Source organism: Eschrichtius robustus, chromosome 13, assembly GCF_028021215.1.
Source record: "Eschrichtius robustus isolate mEscRob2 chromosome 13, mEscRob2.pri, whole genome shotgun sequence".
Classification (NCBI taxonomy): domain Eukaryota; kingdom Metazoa; phylum Chordata; class Mammalia; order Artiodactyla; family Eschrichtiidae; genus Eschrichtius; species Eschrichtius robustus.
Genome location: NC_090836.1, coordinates 3,091,286 through 3,111,444, shown reverse-complemented (window position 1 = coordinate 3,111,444; position 20,159 = coordinate 3,091,286). Strand labels below are relative to the sequence as shown.

Genomic DNA, 20,159 nt, shown 5'->3' with positions numbered 1-20,159 from the left:
CAGGAGTGGCCTTCAAGGAGACCCTGGTTCTTGAACCTCTGTCCTGAGAGCAGGCGGGGGTTCTGGTGGCAGAAGGGGTCACCAGAGGGACTCTCACTTGGGTGTTCACCTCCGGATCCGAGCGGTCCCCTCAAGGGAGACCCAGAAGTGACTGCTCATCCCGGCAGGTCACTGCCCTCCCCGACTCCCTGCCCTCCTAAAGAGCAGCCACTCTGCCCTACCCTGTCCCTCTCGTGGTCTGTTTATCTGCTGCCAGGAGATAGATTGATGCGTGGTCTATCCGGAATCCTTGCTGGCCTCCCCTTCCCACACTCTGCCACCTCCACTCTCGTTTCTGCCAGGAAGACGTGCCGGGCTGCCGAGGGATCCTCTCCCCCAGGCCCCCCGCCTCTGCCTCCAAGGGGCAGTGGGGAACCAAAGTAACCAGGAGCTACCAAGGGCTCTGCTCCTCCAAGGTTCTAGAGAAACACAAGGGATTCTTTTTATTAAAAGAAGAGTCTGTGTTTACTTGTTAGTCCTTTTAACCCAGGCAACAACCCAAGCCCAAGTCAGTTAGAAAGGTGTGGCAGGGCCATCTGAGGTTATGGAAATTTTTGAAGGTGACTTGGAGGGTGCAGGTTATCCCAGGAATGGGAAAGAATGGCGGGGTGAAACTCTGGTACTGGGACCTACTCGGAGGCTTCCGTGGCAAGATCAGCCCAGGAGGGAAGGCGAGGAGAGAGGCACCCCGTGGAATCCAAGGCCTCACCCTCTGCTATAAAGGAAGGGGCGGGGGAAGAAGGGAAGGAAAGAGAGCTCCAGGTTCAGAGAGAGATCAGCCAAACCCCAGGGGCTTTGAGAACCAAGCCTCAGGTGGAAAGAACAGGGCAGTTTGGCCTCTGGGGACACCTGAACCAACTGTGGATATTGCTACAGAATTGAGGCTGGGGGACCCTGAGGACTGGCCCCTGAATCATTATCAAATGAATGAATGGACTCAAAAACATGGATGAAGAAGCATCAAACAGGAGACCCAAGGTCTGGTCCAGACCTGGCTAGTAATAGTAGAAGTTAACAGGGACTGCCCTGGTGGTCCAGAGGTTAAGACTCCACGCTTCCACTGCAGGGGGCACGGGTTCGATCCCTGGCTGGGGAACTAAGATCCCGCATGCTGCAAAGCACGGCCAAAAAACCCCCAACGATAACAATAACAAAAAAAAAAACCTTTACTCCATTTCTTGTCCAACATGTGTTCCCCTCAAGATTGAGGGGTATCAGAGAAAAGGGAGGACTGAAACAGCATACCAGCCCCTGTGTCCCTGTCCTTTGAAGTAAAAAGCTTAAAAAAAAAAAAAATAGAAGTTGACATTTGAGTCAGCACTGTGCTAAAAACATACACATCCTTACATGCATTATTAGGTTTCATCTTCATAAAAATCTTTGGAGAATTACTATTAACTCCATTTTATAAATGAGGAAATGAAGCTCAGAGAGATTAAGGAACAGGCCCTGACACCCCCAGGTGCTCAGTAAACTATTTTTGAATGGTTTGAACAAACTTACCAGTACAGTAACTGGGGAGCTGAGCCGCCACGTTGCTGTGTGACCTTAGGTATATCACACCTCCTCTCTGGGCTTTAAGTCTCCCTGAAAGAGAGAATGACCCCTACTCAACTGTGGTGTTGGGAGGGCAGGGTATACACATGAGATCCATAAAAGACAAGGAGGGATACTGCCTTTGCTCGCCAAGCCATAGTGTAGCCCAACTCAGGGCCCGAGCATAGGGTCACCAACGGGGTGGCCAGGAGACAAGCCTCACTGTCCCCAGACCCGTGGCAGCTGTTTCAGGGCCAAGTTGTCCTCAACAGCTGGAGGTGGGGAGACCCTCCTGGGAAAGGAGTAAATGAAGGGAAAGCCAGAGGGGAACACAGGCTGAGGAAGCAAACCCCAGAGCCCAGGGTGGGCGCAGGATTTGGGAGAAGAAAACACAGATGAGCTGACCTTCACGTGACAAGTTTGTTCTTTTTCAAAAAGGCTGTTGAGAGGAGCATGATTTATGGGTAAGAGTGAAAAACCAGAATGGCAGAATGAAAGCAAGAGCATGTGAAAAGGAAAGCTGGCCCAGGGCCATGGCAAGTCAAGGGGGAACAGGCTTACATTGCAGCAAGCGGGACTCAAGTTAGACTCAAGGAAGAACTTTTCCAGGAGGATGTTAGACATAAAAGCTGTACTGAGCTCTCCTTTTTGGGGTTAAAAGCCAAAGGACAGCACCCCACCCTCCTGCCACCCTCCCTGCCCCCCTCTGCTGTGCCCTTCTACCCCCAGCCCGTTTGCCAGGAATACTTAAACACAGTGTTATCCTCAGTCACGATGACTTCCAGAAGTCTCCACCGTCCCAAGGGTTCACGCCAGCTCTCTCACGTCTCCAACCCCTAGCATCACCTGCCCGGCTGCGCATCTGCTCTGCCAAGCTGGGGCAGGGTGTGGGGCGGACTGGACCTCACCACACGCCAGCGCTCTCCAGAAGCAGAGACGCTCGCACCCACGCCGGGCTCAGGGCCGCCCATGAAGGAAACCTTCAGGAGGCTGACGAGCCCCCAGTTCACTGTTTTCAGGGGCTGGGCAGGTAGGCAGAGGAGCGGACACAGGTGGGAATGCCGCTGCCCTCCACGCGCCCCCCCCGGGGCAGCGGCCCAGGCCCTGGACGTCCCAGCCCCGCTCCAGCCCACACCCACATACCAGCGCCCGTTCAGCACACATGCTGTTGCCGCTCCCGTCACGTCCCCTTGCACACACATACCTGTGTGCACGGCACCAAAACATGACCCCCGTCGAGTCCTTCACACCCCGTGGGCCGCCCGCACCCTCGATGCCCCCCGGGGCACAGGCCGCCCTGCCGTCCCCACCCTGTGCTCCCTCAGCCTCCTCCTCCTCCTGGGAGCCGGCTGGGAGGCTGATCGGGTCTGGCCCCTCTCCTGGCCGCTTCCTTCCCACCTGTGGGGCGCCGTCTGTCTCCCCCTCCTCTCCCTCTCTGGCCCGGGATCGCTCCTCTCTCACCCGCTCCCTGGAGCCAGCCCCCTCCCCGTCTACGGACTTTCCCGCTAGCCAGGCTTGTCCCTGAGCAGCTCAGATGCTGCAGAGGGTGCGGAGGGGCTGGGGTGACACCCTCGTCCTAAGATTCCCCAACACCAGACTTCCCTCTGGCCCCGCTCACGGCACGGACACACACTGCCTCCCAGTCCCCCTCCCAGGTGCCGCCCCCCCCTCACCCACCCCGCACCCTCTGCGAGCCTCCCGTCTGGCTCCCCGGGTCCCGCACAGAGTCCCAGGGAAGCCTCTAGGAGACCCGACCTGAAAGGGAAACTGTCCCCCACCTTCGCTCCTTCTCCTCTTCCTCCCAGCTCAGAATCCCATCCAGTCGTGGTCCTGGGACCCCCAGACAGAAAGCGACCGTGTGTGTGTGTGTCTGTGTGTCTGTGCACACTCGAGTGTGAGCTGGTGTATTGGGAAGTGGAGGGGCAGAGAAATACCACAAGCAGCAGGAGGGACTGAGGCCAAAAGTTTGTGAGCCAGGATTACAACACCCAAGCTCAGGAAGTCAGGTCCTCTGTCCCCAGCCCCTCCCCACCTGCCACCCCGCCAGAGCTCCCCCATGGGCGCTGTCCCAAGACGACCCCCCAGAGCTGGGCTCAGAGACTCATGCCGGACCTCGTCTCCCCTCCTTTGCCCCTTGTCCCTCCCTCTCCCCCTCTCACCTTGCCGCCTCCGGCGCTGGCTCCTTCTCCGGCGGGAAGAGAGGCAGGGACGCACAGGGCAGGGCACAGCCCTCTCTCACCGGGGCGGTAGGATGGGCACCACCAACAGCCAGGCTGGAAGCTGAGATCTCGGGAGGGAAACTGGCCTCGCTGACGAGGGGACGGGAGGAGGTGAATCACTGCTGGACTTTTCCACCAAGTACCTGCCCTCTGCGGTTTCAAGGCAAGGCTCTGGACCTTCACAGCTACAACCCTTTTCCTTGGGATTTTCCTAGAGAAGGTGCCACAGCACACCTCAAGAATCTAGAAAGGACCCAGGTTTGCAGGTAGACAGACCTGGGTTTGACGCCCTCCTTTGTCTGTCAGCCAGGCAAGCATCTGAGCCTCTGTTTCCCGACCCGTCAAGGGTGGGGGACAACACCTACTTCACAGAGTTGCTGGGAGGGCTAAAGGCAATCTGGGAGACTGCTTAGGGTGTTGTCGGTGCTTCAGGGCACTTGGTGATGTCTGCTGAAGGGTCTTCTGGACGCAGGGGCTGGGATGCTGGAGTGTCCCAGGCAGCAGTGACAATGTTCTGGGGACCTCTGGGCACTAAGCACACGGCTGGGACTTGCCTGATTGCCTGACGGCCATCAGTGGTGAACTGGTGCTTGTGGAATAAACATCTGCGTCCCCCCTACGTGCCCGGTGAGCTTCTCCAGAACGGGTCCTCGTCGCTGTTTCTGAGATGTCCTCACGCTGCTCATACAGGACCGTCCGGGGCCATTCACTCAGGACAGACAGTGCCCCCTTCCGGATAATAAAGACGCTTCTTCGGGCCCAGGTGGTGGGGGGAGGAGAAGCTGTGAGGAGAAAGGGAAATTTCCCTTTGCCTGTTCTTCCCCTGTGTGTTCTAGAACTTCCCCGCAGGGCTGGGGTGTGAAGCGCGAGTCTCCGTCTGTAGTTTTCCATCGAGCACCCCCCGCTCAGTGTCTCTCAGGCCCCTCTCAGCATCTCCCTGAGGCTCCCCGTGGAGAGGAAACCAGAACAGTCCAGAAGCCAGGCGGGCTCGGGCAGAGAAGGGCTCCCCCGGCAGAATTCACACTCTGCTTCCCCTGCGCTCGGCGGGGATGGAGTGATCGCGTTGCTGCAATGCCCTCTCCCTGTCCCCGCCGTGTGTCAACTGTACAGCCCGCTGCAGAGGGGCACCAAAGTCCGTGTGGTTACCTGGCTGCAGCTACTCAGAACGGAAGACCCAGCCTCTCCGGGAAGGGGCGCCAGAGGGAAGAAAACCACGCTGGGCAGAGGGTGAATTTCCTAGCCCTGTCATTCATTCAGAAATGTTACTTCATGCCTACCGTGTGTGGGGCTTTTCTGCGAGGACCTGGGGATACACATGTCACCTCCCCTTCACCTCATGAGAGAAGAGCTGCCGTGTTTGACCTCGCCTCCCTCTAACACCCGAACTCCCTCACTCAAGCCCACCCAACCCCGCAGCTTCAGCCCCCACTGGGCATTCAGAACAACTGATGAACTCTTGGGGGCAGGAGACCCCATTTTACAACAGGTAGGGCTCCCTAAGTTACCTGGAAAGCCTACCTAAGACCGGCCTGTTTCCATACTGGGGAGGGCCCAGAGTCAAGATGAAATAATGAATCCGTTATCTTGCTGCAGTGAAACCCGTCGAATGTTCTCCTCACCACAGTCATCTTCTAACCCGTGCATACTTTTAGAAGGCCTGGCATGGAACCTAGTTCCTGAGCACCTAATTCAGCCCAGGTGCTTTACATGTCACCTCATTTTGTCCTCACAAGAACCTTGAAATGTAGGAATTATTAGCCCATTTTACAGATGAGAAAACTGTGGCGAACAGAAGCTAAATGATGTGTCCTAAGGCCTCATTTACTGGTGGTAAATGAGGGAGCTGGGATTTGAAGCTGGGCCTCTTGGCTCCAAAAATCTTTGCTTTCCACTGCAGCAAACTGTTTCCCAGACCAGGAGTATCTAGAGGGCAGGGGTCACTTTTCATAATTCTTTATTTCTGCCTCCAGCATTTAATATAGTGCTGGCTCAGAGTAGGCATTTGGATGGATGATGGAGGGATGGAGGGATGGAGGGATGGAAGGATGGATGGAAGGATGGAAGGATGGAAGGACGGATGGATGCATGGATGGATGCAAGTTGAGGGAAATTTTGATTTCAGCCTTCCCTCTTCTGAAAGGGCATTGCTCTCCCAGAAACAGGGGCTAGACTAGGGCTTGGAAGGACTCATGTCTTGCTTTTCTTGGACAAAACTGCTGGTGCTGAGCAAGACTCTCAGGCCACAGGATGCAGGGTTCTTTTAGCTCTGCCTCTCTCTTGCCTCCTAGCAAAAATGCTTAGTTAATAAATGCGTAGCCTTCTTTCTGGGGCCTAATGCAACCTGATGCCTGGGGCTGGGGAATCCAGGGGGCGGCAAGGATGTCGCTGAGCTCTTTCTGGGCTTTTCTGTTTCATTGACAGCCCAATGCAGGGGTGGGGGGAGGGTGGAATCATGGAAAATAGGGTGGATTTGCTTGAAATATGTCCCCAAGGCAGCTGTCCCTACACCCTCCACTGGACTCTGACAACACAGTGATGTAAATACTACTATTCCCATATTATAGACAAGCAAACTTGATGAACTTGCCCAAGGTCACAGAGCACATAGACCTAAACCAGGCCTGCCAGCCTCTGTAAAGGGGCACGCCTGGCAGACTGCGGTGTCTGGGTCTATGCACATTCATCCGAGGAGAGTGAGGGACTGTGTGTGTGCACGTGTGTGGATCTGAGACCTGGGTGTGATCTGAGTCTGGGTCTATGCACATTCATCCGAGGAGAGTGAGGGACTGTGTGTGTGCACGTGTGTGGATCTGAGACCTGGGTGTGATCTGAGCACGGTCTGAGGCCTGAGGCTCCACGGCAGCCTGGCGGGTTCAGCGCCCCCTCCGTGGCTCCCCAGTCTCCATGGGCTCCAGTCCTAACTCTCCGGGTACCGCTGCACTCCTCTCTCCTTCCAGCTATCACGTGCCCTGAGGCTCTATGCCTGCCTCACAAGAACCTTGAAATGTAGGAGTTATTAGCCCATTTTACAGAGGAGAAAATTCGGGTGAATAGAAGCTAAATGATGTGCTCTTCTCTGACAGGTGTGGCCTCTAGACAAAGGGCTCCCCTTCCTTCTCTGTCTTCTTCCTCTGGGACCTGCAGGATCCGAATCTGCCCTTCCAGGCAGAGCTCCAGGAGAGGGGACAGAAAGCGGCCCTGCCCCCACTACTCCTTTGAGGGGGTAAAGCCACGTCTGGGTATTCCTGCTCCCGTTCCCTGACGTGACCCCTGGCTTTTAGAGCAGCTCCCCGTCAGCCATCCCTCCACTGGTCTCATGACCTCACGGTTGGGCTCTCACACCCATGACCCCATCCAGCCCTACAACAAACCCGTGTGTGGGCGGGGTGCCTGGCAAAAAAAGAAGACCTGAATCCCACCAAGAAACACAGCAGGTCCGAGGCAGGTGAGGACTAGAAGCTGTATCTCCTGATCCTGGTGCCCGCGGGTTACTTTCACACTGTATCGCACCATCAACGAAGCTCCGAAATAGGGCTCAAATCACCATGACCGAACTGCTCGCCTCCCTCCCTGGGCCTAGCAGATCCCTGCAACTTTGATAGGATGGAGAGAGAGACATACCTCAGCCTCAGAACAGCCTTCCCAGACCTCCAACCCTAAGTCCTCAGGATCCTTCCCATGTCCACTTATTCTTTCTTAGAGACCTTGCTTTTCTTCCATAGCGTTTGTCATCCTTTGTCCTTCAAGAGATGTATCTATTTTTGCTCCTCGTGAGTCCTGAGCACAGCACCATGTAGTAGGTGTCCTGCAAATGTCCTCAGATGGGTGGAGACGCCAGGTGTGGGACCTCGAGGCCCACACGTTTCTCTAGCAGACTTATTACTCCCATCTTAGGACTGCCTTGCTCCTGGCACACTGCGGGGTGCCCAGCCACCGTCCAGGAAGGAACCACCAAGGCCAACACACAGCAGGGCTGCTGTCACCGATTTTAATAAACTCTCCCAACAGCAAAGAATCAAAACCTGAAGACTTCAGTGCATTTTCCCACTAACTGACTTGTAAGAAAATCACCCAGGAAATGCCCTGCACCTCCCCGGAACAGCTCCGGAAGAAGAGCTACATGAACAGAGGTGGGGACACAGGCAGACATGCGGGGGGAAGGGCTGCTGTGTGTTCCCCGCTCCCCCGTGCGCCGCAGACACACGCGCCCCCTCCAGGCACCTGCCCAGAGCCGGGCTGCGGAGCACACCTGTGGGCGCCGGGGGGGCGGGGGCCAAGGCCAGACCCGCTGACCCCGAGGTCGCACAGGCTCTGCCTCCCACCTGGCTCCTCTCTGGGCGCATCTGCGCGCTCAGGCCCCGCAGCCGAGCGGAGGTCTCCGCGGTGCGCCGCCATCGTGGCCGCGCCGGGGGTGCCGCATCCGCATCTATCCGTCTTCCGAGCGGAGCAGCGTGGTGGTCCCGAGGCAGCGGCTCCCTCTGCTGGCCGAGCCGGGTAGTGCCCTGCTCCGCCCGCGGTCCCTGCTGGCAGCTAGTACCCCTGGCACCAAGCCTCTGGCGGGCGCACACAGTTTGAACAGGCGAGATCAGGCAAGGAAACGGCAGGGGAAATCGGGCAGGAAGAAGCCCAGCTGCTCTCCTCCTCCTTCCTCCAGTGGGGGCTCAGGTGCCTCCTCCTTCTCCCCTCCATCGCCTTTCTTTTTTTTTTTTTTTTTTAATTAATTAACTGATTTATTTATTTTTGGCTGCGTTGGGTCTTCGTTGCTGCGCACGGGCTTTCTCTAGTTGCGGCGAGCGGGGGCTACTCTTTGCTGCGGTGCGCAGGCTTCTCATTGCGGTGGCTTCTCTTGTTGCGGAGCACGGGCTTTAGGCACGCGGGCTTCAGTAGTTGTGGCACGAGAGCTCAGTAGTTGTGGCTTGTGGGCTCTAGAGCACAGGCTCAGTAGTTGTGGCGCGCAGGCTCAGTAGTTGTGGCGCACGGGCTTAGTTGCTCCGCGGCATGTGGGATCCTCCCGGACCAGGGCTCGAACCCGTGTCCCCTGCTTTGGCAGGCGGATTCTTAACCACTGCGCCACCAGGGAAGCCCCTAAAGCCCCACTTTAAAGTGAGGAGGTGGGCAAGGCAGCAAGGCGGGGGTGGGGCGGGGCAGAAACCAGGCGGAACTGCTACCAGCTGGTGGGAAGAACGTGGGTTTAATGGAATGAAGGGCGCCAAACAGAGCTCTCCCCACCCCGCCCCCGCCTGCAGCCTCACCCAGCCTCCCAAGGCCCCTCTCAAAGGGGATGCTCTTGATCCTGGCCTTTCACACCTGTCCAGCCACCCCTGGAGCAGGGAAGTGGGGGTGGGAGATGCCCAGCTCAGAGGTGGATTCCAGCATGTCCCCTCTTATCTTGTCTACCCCGGGTGGTGCAGGGCAGAGAAGCACAGCAGGGCTGCTTCTGTGCCTTCCTTCTGCAACTGTCCCCACAGCCAGGCTCACTGGCCCGTTGTCCCAGGGCCTGCCCCCTAGCAGTGAGACTCCAGTTCCGACGTCCTGGGCATGGCCGGGGCAGAGGGTTCCGCTCGGGCCCACTGGGGCAGGTCCTCAGCTGGGCACGTGAGCTGGCGAACTCTCTGCAAGCAGAGTGGAGGGGTCCGTCATGAGCCGGAGAGGGGGCCAGTCTGCCAGCGTCCCTCATCGCTGCCTCCCCAGAGGTGCCAAGCCTGCTCTCCAGGTGCCAACACCCTAACCACAGCGGTGCTTGGAGGCACCTGTCTCTTCCTGAGACTGCTCAGCACTCCCTCTGTCCCTCTGACCCCACACCAGGGTCCCTGGCCCTCCCGTGTGCCAGCTTCTACCCAGGCAGGCGGCCACCTGCCAACAAGGGGACCCCGGCTCATCCTCTGACTGCTTTCCTCCCCGCCAGCTCCCTACCTCTCTGAAAGAGCCCTTGCGGGTGCTGAGTTTGTAGCAGCTCCAGGCGGGAATGCAGATCATGGAGGAGAGAGCCAGGAGCCAGCCCAGGGCATCGCCCCACCACGGGTACAGGTACTTCTTGTTGTAGGTCAGTGGGGTGTACTTGATCAGGGAGGAGAGGAAGGTGGCCTGAGGGTGAGAGTAGAAGAGACGCGGCTGGGGGAGCATAGGTCCCCCCGACCAGCTGGGCCAATCTGCCTCCGAACTCCATCCACATCTGCTCAAAATCCACACCCCAGGAGGTACTTCTGGGGCACCCATCCTGTCCCTCCAGGGTCCCCGTGCCCCTGGGCATCCTCAACTGGGACATGGCTCTGTGCCTGGCCGTGAGCACCTGGAGGGCGGGGGTCATGCCTGGGTCCCCCTGGCCTCATCATACTTGGCGCACAGTGGGTGCTGCTGACACAGGTAAAGCCAGAGCAGCAGCGCTCAGTGGCTCAGGCCCAGACTCCGGAGCCAAGCTGCCTGGGCTTGAGCCCCAGCTCTCGGCCACCTTCCAGTTTGGGTGAACTGCTTAACCTCTGGGGCTTCCGTTTCACCTGAAAAGTGAATATAATGGTAATTCTTACTTCGTGGGGTTCTTGTGAGGATTGACTGGGTTAGGCGTGTAAAGCATTTGGTACCCAGCAGGAAGTAAGTGCTCTGGAACTGCTATTGTTATCTCGGTGCTTATCAGTATTGTTCTCAGCAGCCCGATGCACCTGCCACATTAGACTCACACTGTGGGGTTGAGTCTGACAGCCCTGGCCCTCCGTTTATCCTTCTGTGAAACGGAAAGGAAGAATCTATCCTGCTGGCATTTTCTAGAACCCAACAGGAGGATGAATGAAACTTTTAAATGATTTTCAATCCCCACGGAGAAGTGCCTTCTAGGGCTACGGCCCGTCTACCCTCCTGCTCTACCATCTCTCTCCCTTCATCTGGCTTTCCTCCCGGAGGTTATCTTACTGTGCACACAGCCGGTGTGAGGAAGAGCCAACAGTATTTGATAAGGGGCCACGGCCTGTACCCAATCATGTCTTCAATGTTGTCATAGAAGCGCCCAGCTCCTGCCACGAAGAAGAGAAGGAAGGGGGAGAAAGGACATCCTTTAGCATCCAAAGCATCAGGATGGGGACCACACCAACCAGGAAGGGCAAGGACCAGTCAGTAAAAGACATCGTGGCTGTCTTCTCAAATCCCTGCTGGGAGCAGACTTTCCTGGATGGAATTCGTTGGCATAAACAGCAGTGGGCAGAACTTGGCTTAGGCAAAGGCAGGAACTTTCTGATGATCAAGGTTGTTAAAGGCTGAAAAGCTCTGGGTAGGATGGGACATGGGCCCACCTGGGTGGTCTGGGAGCAGCCATCACCAGGAGGGTAGACAAGGCCACCTCTGGAGGGCTTTTCCAATGGTAGCAATGTAGGTAGGATTCTTGAGATTTTTGAGGTTGGGAGGGAGAGGAGTCTGAGGAGAAGGTGGGTGTGAGCAGTGAGGTCTCTCTTTTGTCCGAGAGCCCTGGGCAGGACCACGGGAAGAGTCACTCACCGTAGGCCCACGCCACACAGAGGGACTCAAAGATGGCCACGAACAGGAGACACATGCCACTGGCTGCGTAGTAGTCAAAGAGCTGAAAAACGTACATACCGCCCTGCCCGGGAGGAGAGAGACAGAGCTTTTTACCCAGAGGAAACAGGCACCCTCGGGGCACAGAGCAGAGGTGGGGAGGATCACAGGAGACAGAGAGTAAAAGAGAGTGTACTTTGAAAGCTGTAAAGCACTCGGCAGACGTGGGACAATAATAATGTTTGATTATTGTTTTTGGAAGGAAGATGCATGAAACAGCCATTGTTAGCTCATCCCTGAGAACACGCAGGGGTTGACCCAAAAGTCCAGGACAGTGCGCATTTTTGGCAGAGGGTCAGGATAGGGGCCGTCATGGGTATCATCAAGCTGACGAGCTCCATCTCCCTCCTTCTCCCTTGAGACATCACTCAGAATGTCACCCACCCCAGGGCTCCCTTTCTGCCTTTGAAGTCTGTCCCTGGAACGTGGGTCAGCTGCCTGGGAACTCATGGGATCTTGCTGGAGAGGCGATTTTTCCCAGCCCAACACTTCTATACCTCTCAGCTTCCGTGGAGCCAAAGCACCCCTCAGCCATGCCCACAGCCAGGTGGTCAGTGCTTCCTGGGGTGGGAAAGGACCAGGGCCCCTGGGCCCCGAAGCCCAGAAGGCGGTGACCTGAAACCACAGCGGCCTGCTCCCCCTGCCAGGTGGCAGTCACCCACCTGGGCTCCTCCTCCTCGCCGGGCCCCACCTGCAAGCCGCCCAGCCCCTCACCTCTGTGAGCATGACCAGCCCGACGAGGAAGGAGGTGACAGACACCCCCAGGATGAGGACCTCCCTCCGGTTCTTCTTGCGGAATACACGGGGGTACATGTCCACCAGCGCCGTCACCAGGCTTTCCACACACACAAACTGGATGAGAGGGCGAAGAATTGGAGGGCAAGAGCCCTCACGAGAAGCTCCATCAACCAGCTGGCACCTCGCTCCGGGGGCAGCCCTGCCAGCCTCCTGACAGCCCCAGAGCTGACCCACCCTCCAAAGCTCCCTTCGTTCCCTGGCAGGGCATCCACGCCTGACCCTCGCCCAGCCCCCAGCTGTTTTGAGGGCCTTCAGGGCATCAAGTTCAAGGTCATGCCCGCTGCTCCCTGCCCCCAGCCCACACACACCACCGTCTCTCGGGCTCTGCGTGGCCACCTCTCGATACCTGGCTATCCAGTCCCAGCAGGACGATCATGAAGAAGAAGCAGCAGGCCCAGAGAGGCGAGAAGGGCAGCATCACAACAGCCCGGGGGTAGGCGATGAAGGCCAGGCCAGGGCCTGCGGCAGGGAGAGAGGGACACAGCCCAGTGCCACCCCAAGGTGGGCTTCCCAGTGTGGGACACGGGACGGCGGAAGCCCCAGAGCTAGCCCCCTCCACCGTCCTCGCCCAGGAGAAGCCACCCAACCCTCGACCCCGTCCCCAGTCTCCAAGGCACCGCCCACTGTTTTCTCACCGGCAGGAACAGAACCTAAAGGCTGTGAGTATTCTAAAGGATATTCCAAAGAAAAGAGGAAGGGGGTCTATCACCTGCGTTTCTGTAAGTTCTACCTCAAATCCTGAGGGCTCACTCTCCAGATCGATTGCCCCCAAACCAGAGGTTTCAAACTTACAAAGAGCTTGGGGGCCAGGCAGGCCACGGACGTTTGTGAAGCTGCCCTAGTGTAAAAGGAGGGAGTGGCGGGGCCTGACAGACCTGGAGCCATCATGCCCCCTTAAGGCAAGTGCTGTGTGGTTTCTGTAAAGTTCCAAAGAAAATACCTCCAAGACTAGATTGGGTCTGGGGCCACCGCTGGCCACCTCTGTGCCCTGAGCCTCTTCTGTCACCCTACAGCAAGCGAGCTGGCGTGAGTTTCAGAATACCCACGACACACATCCTCTCAAACACGTTAATAATGTTGCCCTCAGCTGGCTCACACGGCAGGAACAGGTCACATGCCAGCGCCCGGGTCCTCGATAGGAAGCTTCCTTTGAAAGGAAGGGTATGACCGAAGGACCCGGGACGGTGGTCAGCTCCTCCGACCGTCTCCCACGGTGCTGGGACCCGCCCCACGCACCAGCGAACGCATGGCACCAAGCCTGGCACAGAGCGGTGCTTCATAAAAGAGAAACACGATCGTTCTTAATGAGAACCAGCGATGTCAGTTTCCCGTTGCTCGGCACCCTGTGTGACGGGGGGAGCTTGTGAACCCCACGATCAAAATCATCTTGTTACAGGTGCACGTGGGTGGTCCGCGGGCGTAGGGGGTGAGCAAGGCAAACACTGGCCGCTCACCCCGATGGGGGACCCGTCCGTGATTTTATTTAAGAGCGAGAGCAGCACCGCGTGGTGGGAAGGCAGGCACTTAAAGGAGGAAACTCGGTGTGCCGGGAGTCAACTTACCTCTGCGACACACTTTAAAGGGAACGAGACACGGCAGGATGCAGGACAATGTACACAGCACGTTATCACTTGGTTGTTACAAGGTGTAAGAAACAGAAACAGTAATACGGACGCGTGTTTGAATGTGTATGTTCAGATGTGCGTGCATTCTTTTTCTCGTAAAAGCCTAAACTATTTCTGGAAGGAAAACCGTGAACCTGGTACCATCGGTTGCTTCCAGGGTGAGGAGCTGGAGGCCGGGGTGGGGAGGACAAAGTTCTCTGCACACCCGTTCGCCTTTTGAAGCTGGAATTGCTGTTTAAGTCCATCCCAGGTCTTCCCAGGACGCAGCCACTGAGACGTCACCCACAGTGAAGGTGACAATAGGAATGCCTGCAGATCCAGGCGGCTGGGGAAGGTGCAAACAAAGCTCACAGAGTCCCCTGTCTTAGGCCCACCCCCACCCCCCGAAACACCACCCACCTGACTCGGCCACCTCAGAGATGGGCACCCCCTGCTCCTGGGACATGAAGCCCAGGATGGAGAAGATGGCAAAGCCGGCCACGAAGCTGGTGCCGCTGTTGAGGAAGCAGAGGGCGAGGCAGTCCCTGCGGGCGGGGCGGGGAGGTGGGGACAGGAGGGTCAGAGGGGCAGCCAGCGCCTCAGGCCGGGACGCAGGAACCCCGGAGGACGCCGCCCGCCTGCCAGGGGCAGAGGGAACCCAAGGGGCTGGTTCTGTCCCCCCAACTCCATGGGCTCAGACTTGGACTAAACCCACGGTCATCCTGCAAGAATGAGACCCTAAGGAAGTAACAGAATCTAAACATTACCCATGGCCACACAGCTCCCCTCTCCCATCACGCTGCCACTGCCCCTCTTGGGACACTACCCCTGTGACCCAGCCCATGCCGGCACGTTGATGGAGAGGAGAGGGGCGCGGAGAACCCAAGCAACAGATGCTCCTTACTCACCTAAATTCAAGTTTGAAACGCACGATGTGATTTTGTTTAGCTAATACTAAAATTAGCTTAAATTCTCTGACGTGAACCAGGTGGGCCCGAGGGAACCACAGGGAGGGGATTCAGTGTTTGCCGGGGCGCAGGTACAGAGCAGGCAGGACCGGGCTCTACTGTATGACGTCACACCCGAGCCGGTTTGCTTGCACACCTGTGCCCACTGCCCTCTACATTAGCCCCGGGCTGGGCCCTGCTGGGGTTTCCCGGCCACCCATCACCATCCCGTCCTGGGGGAAGCAATCCCTCGCCCATGCGGCCACTGGCTCCTCTCACCACCTGGCAGCCCTGGGGGTTGGAAAATGGCGTGAAGGCAGGTGGGGCGTAGGGAAATCCACGAGCTGGTGCACCCTCCAAATCTCCCCTGATCTAGCACACCTGGAGGGATAGGCGCTCAGGCCCCGCCCCCCGCTCACCTGTAGCAGTTGTTGTGGTACTTGTTGTAGCTGCCCAGGGCCGTCAGGCACCCCAGGCAGATGGCGAAGGAGAAGAAGATCTGGGTACCCGCGTCCATCCACACCTGCGCAGGGAAAAGGCAAGAAAGCTGTGCCTCAGGGGAGCCAGGCTGTCTGGGCTCCATGGACCACACAGGCCCACAGCCAAGCCAGGCACAGGTTGAGGATGGCAGACCCCTGCCCTCAGCCCGCGCAGGCAGCCCCGCAGCCATGCTATTCTGATGTGCTCGACTTCCCGGGCCCCTAGATGGAGTTTCTCGGGCGCCACCGGGATGGCACGGGCATCAGGCATTGGAGAAAGACTAAAGGACCCACGATGGTGGCCGATGCGCTGGTGCTCTAGAACCAAGTGAGGCCTGGCCCGTCTTTTCTGTAATGGAAACAAAGCCCAGGGCGCTACCTCCACTTTCTCCCGCCCCAGGCCCCCCTGGCAGTGTGCCGAGACTGGAAGGATCCCAGGGACAGGCTTTGCGGGGATGTGGGTCCTTTGCATCAGTGCCTTCACGGGCATGTAGCTTTGCCCCTCGCGCCTCAACATCCTCTGCAAAACAGGAAGAGTGAGCCTCAGGTCACAGGGAGTCAAGAGGATGAACAGAAGTCATCTGTAAAGGGCTTTGTACTCCCTGGGGGGAAGATGGCTCTCAGCTAAACATAGGGTATGGCCGTTCTTGCTATTATCTCAGCTGGCTGGCCCAGCCTGTGAATGTTATGATTTAGATTTAACAGCTAGAATAACATCCCAAAGAGAAAGAAGGTCAAGGCGAACGGGACTCGCGGTGCTGCAGACCCGCAGGAGGTGGGGTCCTGGGGCCACAGACCCTCCCCGGGCACCGCCTGCCTTCAGGGGACCTGAGCACCAAACCGTGGCCGCGGACATCGCCAGGCTGGTGTCCTAACACTTTTGGGTCCCCATTTCTTGTCTCATGTCCACCCTCCTCGTTAGCCCCCAAACAGGCCCCTGCTCTCCTTCCACTAAAATCGGGCTCGCAGGGCCCACGGGCACCAAAGCCTCAGCTGCTTCTGTGTACGGCTCCTCAGCCCCTACCTGCTCCCTCCCCACATCCCTAACCGTCCTGACCACCCCTGACCTCCCTCCTCTCTCACCACTCAGCCCCCCAAATGCCCACTCTCCTCGGCATTGCGGTGAGTCCGAGGGAACCCGTGCCAGCTGACAGCATCAGAACAGAGACTCGTCAGTCAGCATCCCCAGGTGAGACCCTGAACTAGGCCTAGAGGAGAACCCGGAAACCTGTATTGTTTCCAAGCTTCCTGGGCGACCCTAATGAACAGTCAGATGGGGGAACCCCTGCCTTCCAGCCCCTGAGAACTGGCATCCACCCCGGGCACTCTCTCCTCCTGCTCTCTTTCCACTTCTGCAGGGATGCAGACAGAGCGGGGAAGAGGGTGAGGACAGGGGGAGACTGTCTCTAACCTTCTGCCCCTTCTGCCCACGGGGACCCCCATCCCCAGGGCATTAGGGAGGCAGGAGCTGCCACCAGGGACAGGGTGTCCGGGGCAGGAAGCACAGAGGAAGACCCCAAGGGAGGAGCCAGGGCCAGCAAGGAAATAGGCAAGGTCGAAAACACCAAGGGGAACTTTTTTAAACCTCAGGAAGAATTATCATGGGGAAAGGAGAGGGGGTCTCGGAATTTATTTCGGAAGCTGGAGAAAGCAAGGGCAGGAACGAAAGGAGAGAAGCCGAGGACAGGCCACAAAACTCTGTGGACGCCCCGGGCCGAGGACGTGCCTCGGGGAGCCTGGTCGCTCCTTTGCAACGTCTCAAACCCTTTCCTCTTCTAAACCTGCCCCAGACACTGTGAGGAGGGTCCTCCCAGGAAGACCCAGTGGCCTCTGGTCTGAAGGTCACTGTCCCTTTTTGTTCATTATCGCAGCCCCAAGCGCGGGTTGGTGTGGCAAGAGGTTCTAAGGTCGTACGGGAAGGATCCCGCCAGGCTGGGATGGAGGGCCGGGGAGGCCTCTCCAGGCCGGTGATCCAGGACGCGGCCCCGGAGGCCTACTCCCCATGCCTGGCGGGGCCCAGGCTGCAGCCTGACCCGCCGTCCACGCAGGAAACTCTCGTTTCCTCAGAGATGTTCCGTAGCTGCGCACGTGCAGATCCCACGGTTAGGAAGTGTTGCAGACTTGGGCTTGGGAAGAAGAAACAAGAAAAACTGTGACTTGGCAGGTCACGTCGCCCGGAGGGGGAGAGACTAAGACCGAGTTGGGAAGAGAGGTTGAGGAGAACGGAGGAAAAGGCAGCAGGAGGCCTGAGAGTTCAGAGTGCGGGGCTCAGACTGGCTGGAGGCGGGTGAGCCGGCTTCGCACAGCGGCTCCCGGCCAGCCTGCTGGGGCGGGAGAGCCGCGGGGCCGCGGGAAGGGCCGGAGGACAGCAGGGCAAGCCATTCTCTTCCCACGGCAGGCGACCTGCCACGTGCCCCGTCCGGGAGCCCTGGTTTCGGGAACAAAGCTCCAGTGTGTGTTTGGCTGGCACAGAAGACTGCCCGACAATACAAGTGAAAAACGCTTCAGGGAGTGTGGGCTAAAAAGAGGTCTTGGAGGGGGGACAGAGGAAGAGAGAATTTCTAGAAGATCCAGGAAAGATGTTTTCAACCCCAAGGACTATTGCGTTTTCTATTTTCAGGAAGGCAGTCGTATGTAAGCCTGGGCTTTGGAGTCAAACTGAACGGAGTTCAGTTCCTAACTCTGTTAATAACTAGCTGTGTGATCTTAGGCAAATCACTTAACCTCTCTGAACCTCAATTTTCTCATCAGGAAAATGGGTATAATAACAAGTAAAATAACAAATGGGTATATTAAGAAATAAAATGGGTAAAATAACAAATAAAAATAAAATAATGTATGTAAAATGCCTAACACATAAAGAAATATTAGTTCCCTATCCCACTTCAGGATTAATTCTAGAATAATAAAAATCAGCCCTTAAAACTCCCAGATAATTCATATTCTTTGGGAAATGTATATCAGGTGATTAAGGCAGAAGACCCCCCAAAAGACGTCTTGGGATGAAACCCAAGCTCCCCCTCATGCTTGTTTCGTAGTTTGGGGCAAATTTCTTAACTTTTCTAAGCTCCAATTTCCTCATCTGTAAAATGAGGCTACACCTAACTCGTGGGATTAGTGTGAGGACTAAACTGTGTTGTGCACTTAGGGAAGGGCCTGGCAGACGGTAAGCACATAATACACGTGTCAGCTATTGGCCTATTTCTTCTTGCTGTTATTTTAAAGAAGCAACTCACCTTCCAGTAATAATAAGGTCCCGTAGGTTTCAAGGCACGACATCAAAATAAAAAGACTTGTTCTAATCAATGGCTCCAACCTCCTTCCCTAAATAAACCCTTCCTTAGAGAGCTTAAGGTAGAGATTTCAGGTGTTCAACAAGGACTCTCTGGACACCCCATCCCCAGCCCCTGTCCTTACCGATCTACCAAAGTGCAATGGAACAAAGCGTCAGGGTGAAGGAAAGAAAAAGCGCCAGGACCCAGCACACGCTGCACCAGCGGAGTCTCCCAGGGCCGCTCCCCAGTGGGAAAGAGACGGCACTGGGGGGGCCGGGAGAGGCAGCAATCCCCCACCGCACAGCAGCCTGGCCGATGAGATAAACCCAGCAGTGTCTCTGCCTGGCTTCCATTCCAGACCGAGAGCTTGGCCGAGAGAGGCACTCTGGTCTTTGTGCTGCAGGAATTTTGCAACTTTCTCAAGTGCCAGGCAAATGCAGGTTGGCATTGTCACACTTCCTGGGGAGCGCCAGCTACTTTCCATTAGGGCTCTGGCGGGGGGCATTCCGCCCTGCAGAGGCTGCTCTGCTCACTGACATAAAGGCGGGCTTCAGCAGGAGGCCAGGACCAGCCGTTAATAAGTCTGCTCGGAAGCTCAGGACCAAGCCTGGCTCTCGGAACGTCTCCCTCCCTGGGCTCAGAGGATTCTGAAGACATCGCTGCCTGCACAACCTGCAGCTGCCCAGGTTGGAAGGATGGTGTCCTGGAGAGAAGACTGAAAGAGGTCTTATTCCCTGCAGTAACCCAGACACAGAATTACGGCCTTTTAACTCTCAGAGTTGAAGGCGCTCTGGTCCACCTTCTTCATATTTGCCGGCAGCTATTACATAGCAAACGTTACACCTAGAACATACCTGGCACGAAATAGATGCTCAATAAATCTTTGCTGAATGAATGAGCTGCGAGAAAAACAAAGACGAGCAGACAGGACTTTGCCTTCAAGAGACCGTAAAACCTGTGGGACTTGTCATCATGCCGACCTGGATTCCAGGTGCAGGTGTGTGGATGGAAAGTTCTTTAAGCTCTCTAGGCCTTAATTTCCTGTCTATAAGATGGGGATACCTCATTGGTCAGCGGTGAGGATTAGTTGAAATAATGCATGTGACCCTCTTAACGATGCCAGGGCCATAGCGGGCGCTCAGCAGTTGTTAGCTAAATAGCTGGTCAGGACAAACAGAGCGTCGATCACAGAAGCCATAGGTCAGTTCCAGAGACGCTGGACCCTCTCTCCCTTTCTTCTTTCATTCTACCTGCCTGTCTCCCAGCCTGATCTCCAGGCGAAGGCGGCTTGTGGCTCAGCCACCGGTTCACACCGCTGCTCCAGAACCGCAGCGGCTCCCTCCTGCGTGAGGGATCCAAGCCGAACCCACACCCGGCCTCCGAGGCCTCGCCGGGCTCTGCTGCCCCGCAACCCCCTGCTTGCTGCCTGCGTTCCACCACGGCACTTTGGGCCCCGGCCTGCCGTTCCTTCCACGTGACCTTGGGCCCTGTTTGCTCATCTGTGCAACGAGAAGTTTGCAGAGATGACGTCGGGGGTTCTCTCGCTTCAGCAGCTGCGGTTCTACAGTTTGGCTCCAAGGCCCAACTGCAGCCCTTGGGTCCACGCGGCAACAAGGTGCCTGCCCCTGTGTCCCTATCGGTCTCAGAAACGGGGGCGGGAGGGTGAGGTCACGGTCACATCCCACCGGATGTCGTGGGGAAA

At 57.1% G+C, this 20,159-nt stretch overlaps 1 protein-coding gene across 1 annotated transcript in view; it reads right to left on the bottom strand.

The window, feature by feature from the left end:
* Positions 1-9,015: 9,015 nt before the first annotated feature.
* Positions 9,016-20,159, bottom strand: part of SLC6A13 (solute carrier family 6 member 13) — a 31,476-nt gene continuing 20,332 nt past the window's right edge. The window contains exons 8-15 of the mRNA XM_068560508.1: positions 15,123-15,226; positions 14,177-14,301; positions 12,499-12,611; positions 12,069-12,206; positions 11,277-11,379; positions 10,698-10,798; positions 9,708-9,878; positions 9,016-9,406 (exon numbers count right to left, since the gene is read on the bottom strand). Of these exons, the coding sequence (XP_068416609.1) occupies positions 9,299-9,406; positions 9,708-9,878; positions 10,698-10,798; positions 11,277-11,379; positions 12,069-12,206; positions 12,499-12,611; positions 14,177-14,301; positions 15,123-15,226 (963 nt within the window). The 3' untranslated portion in view covers positions 9,016-9,298. The remainder of the gene's footprint in view (positions 9,407-9,707; positions 9,879-10,697; positions 10,799-11,276; positions 11,380-12,068; positions 12,207-12,498; positions 12,612-14,176; positions 14,302-15,122; positions 15,227-20,159) is intronic.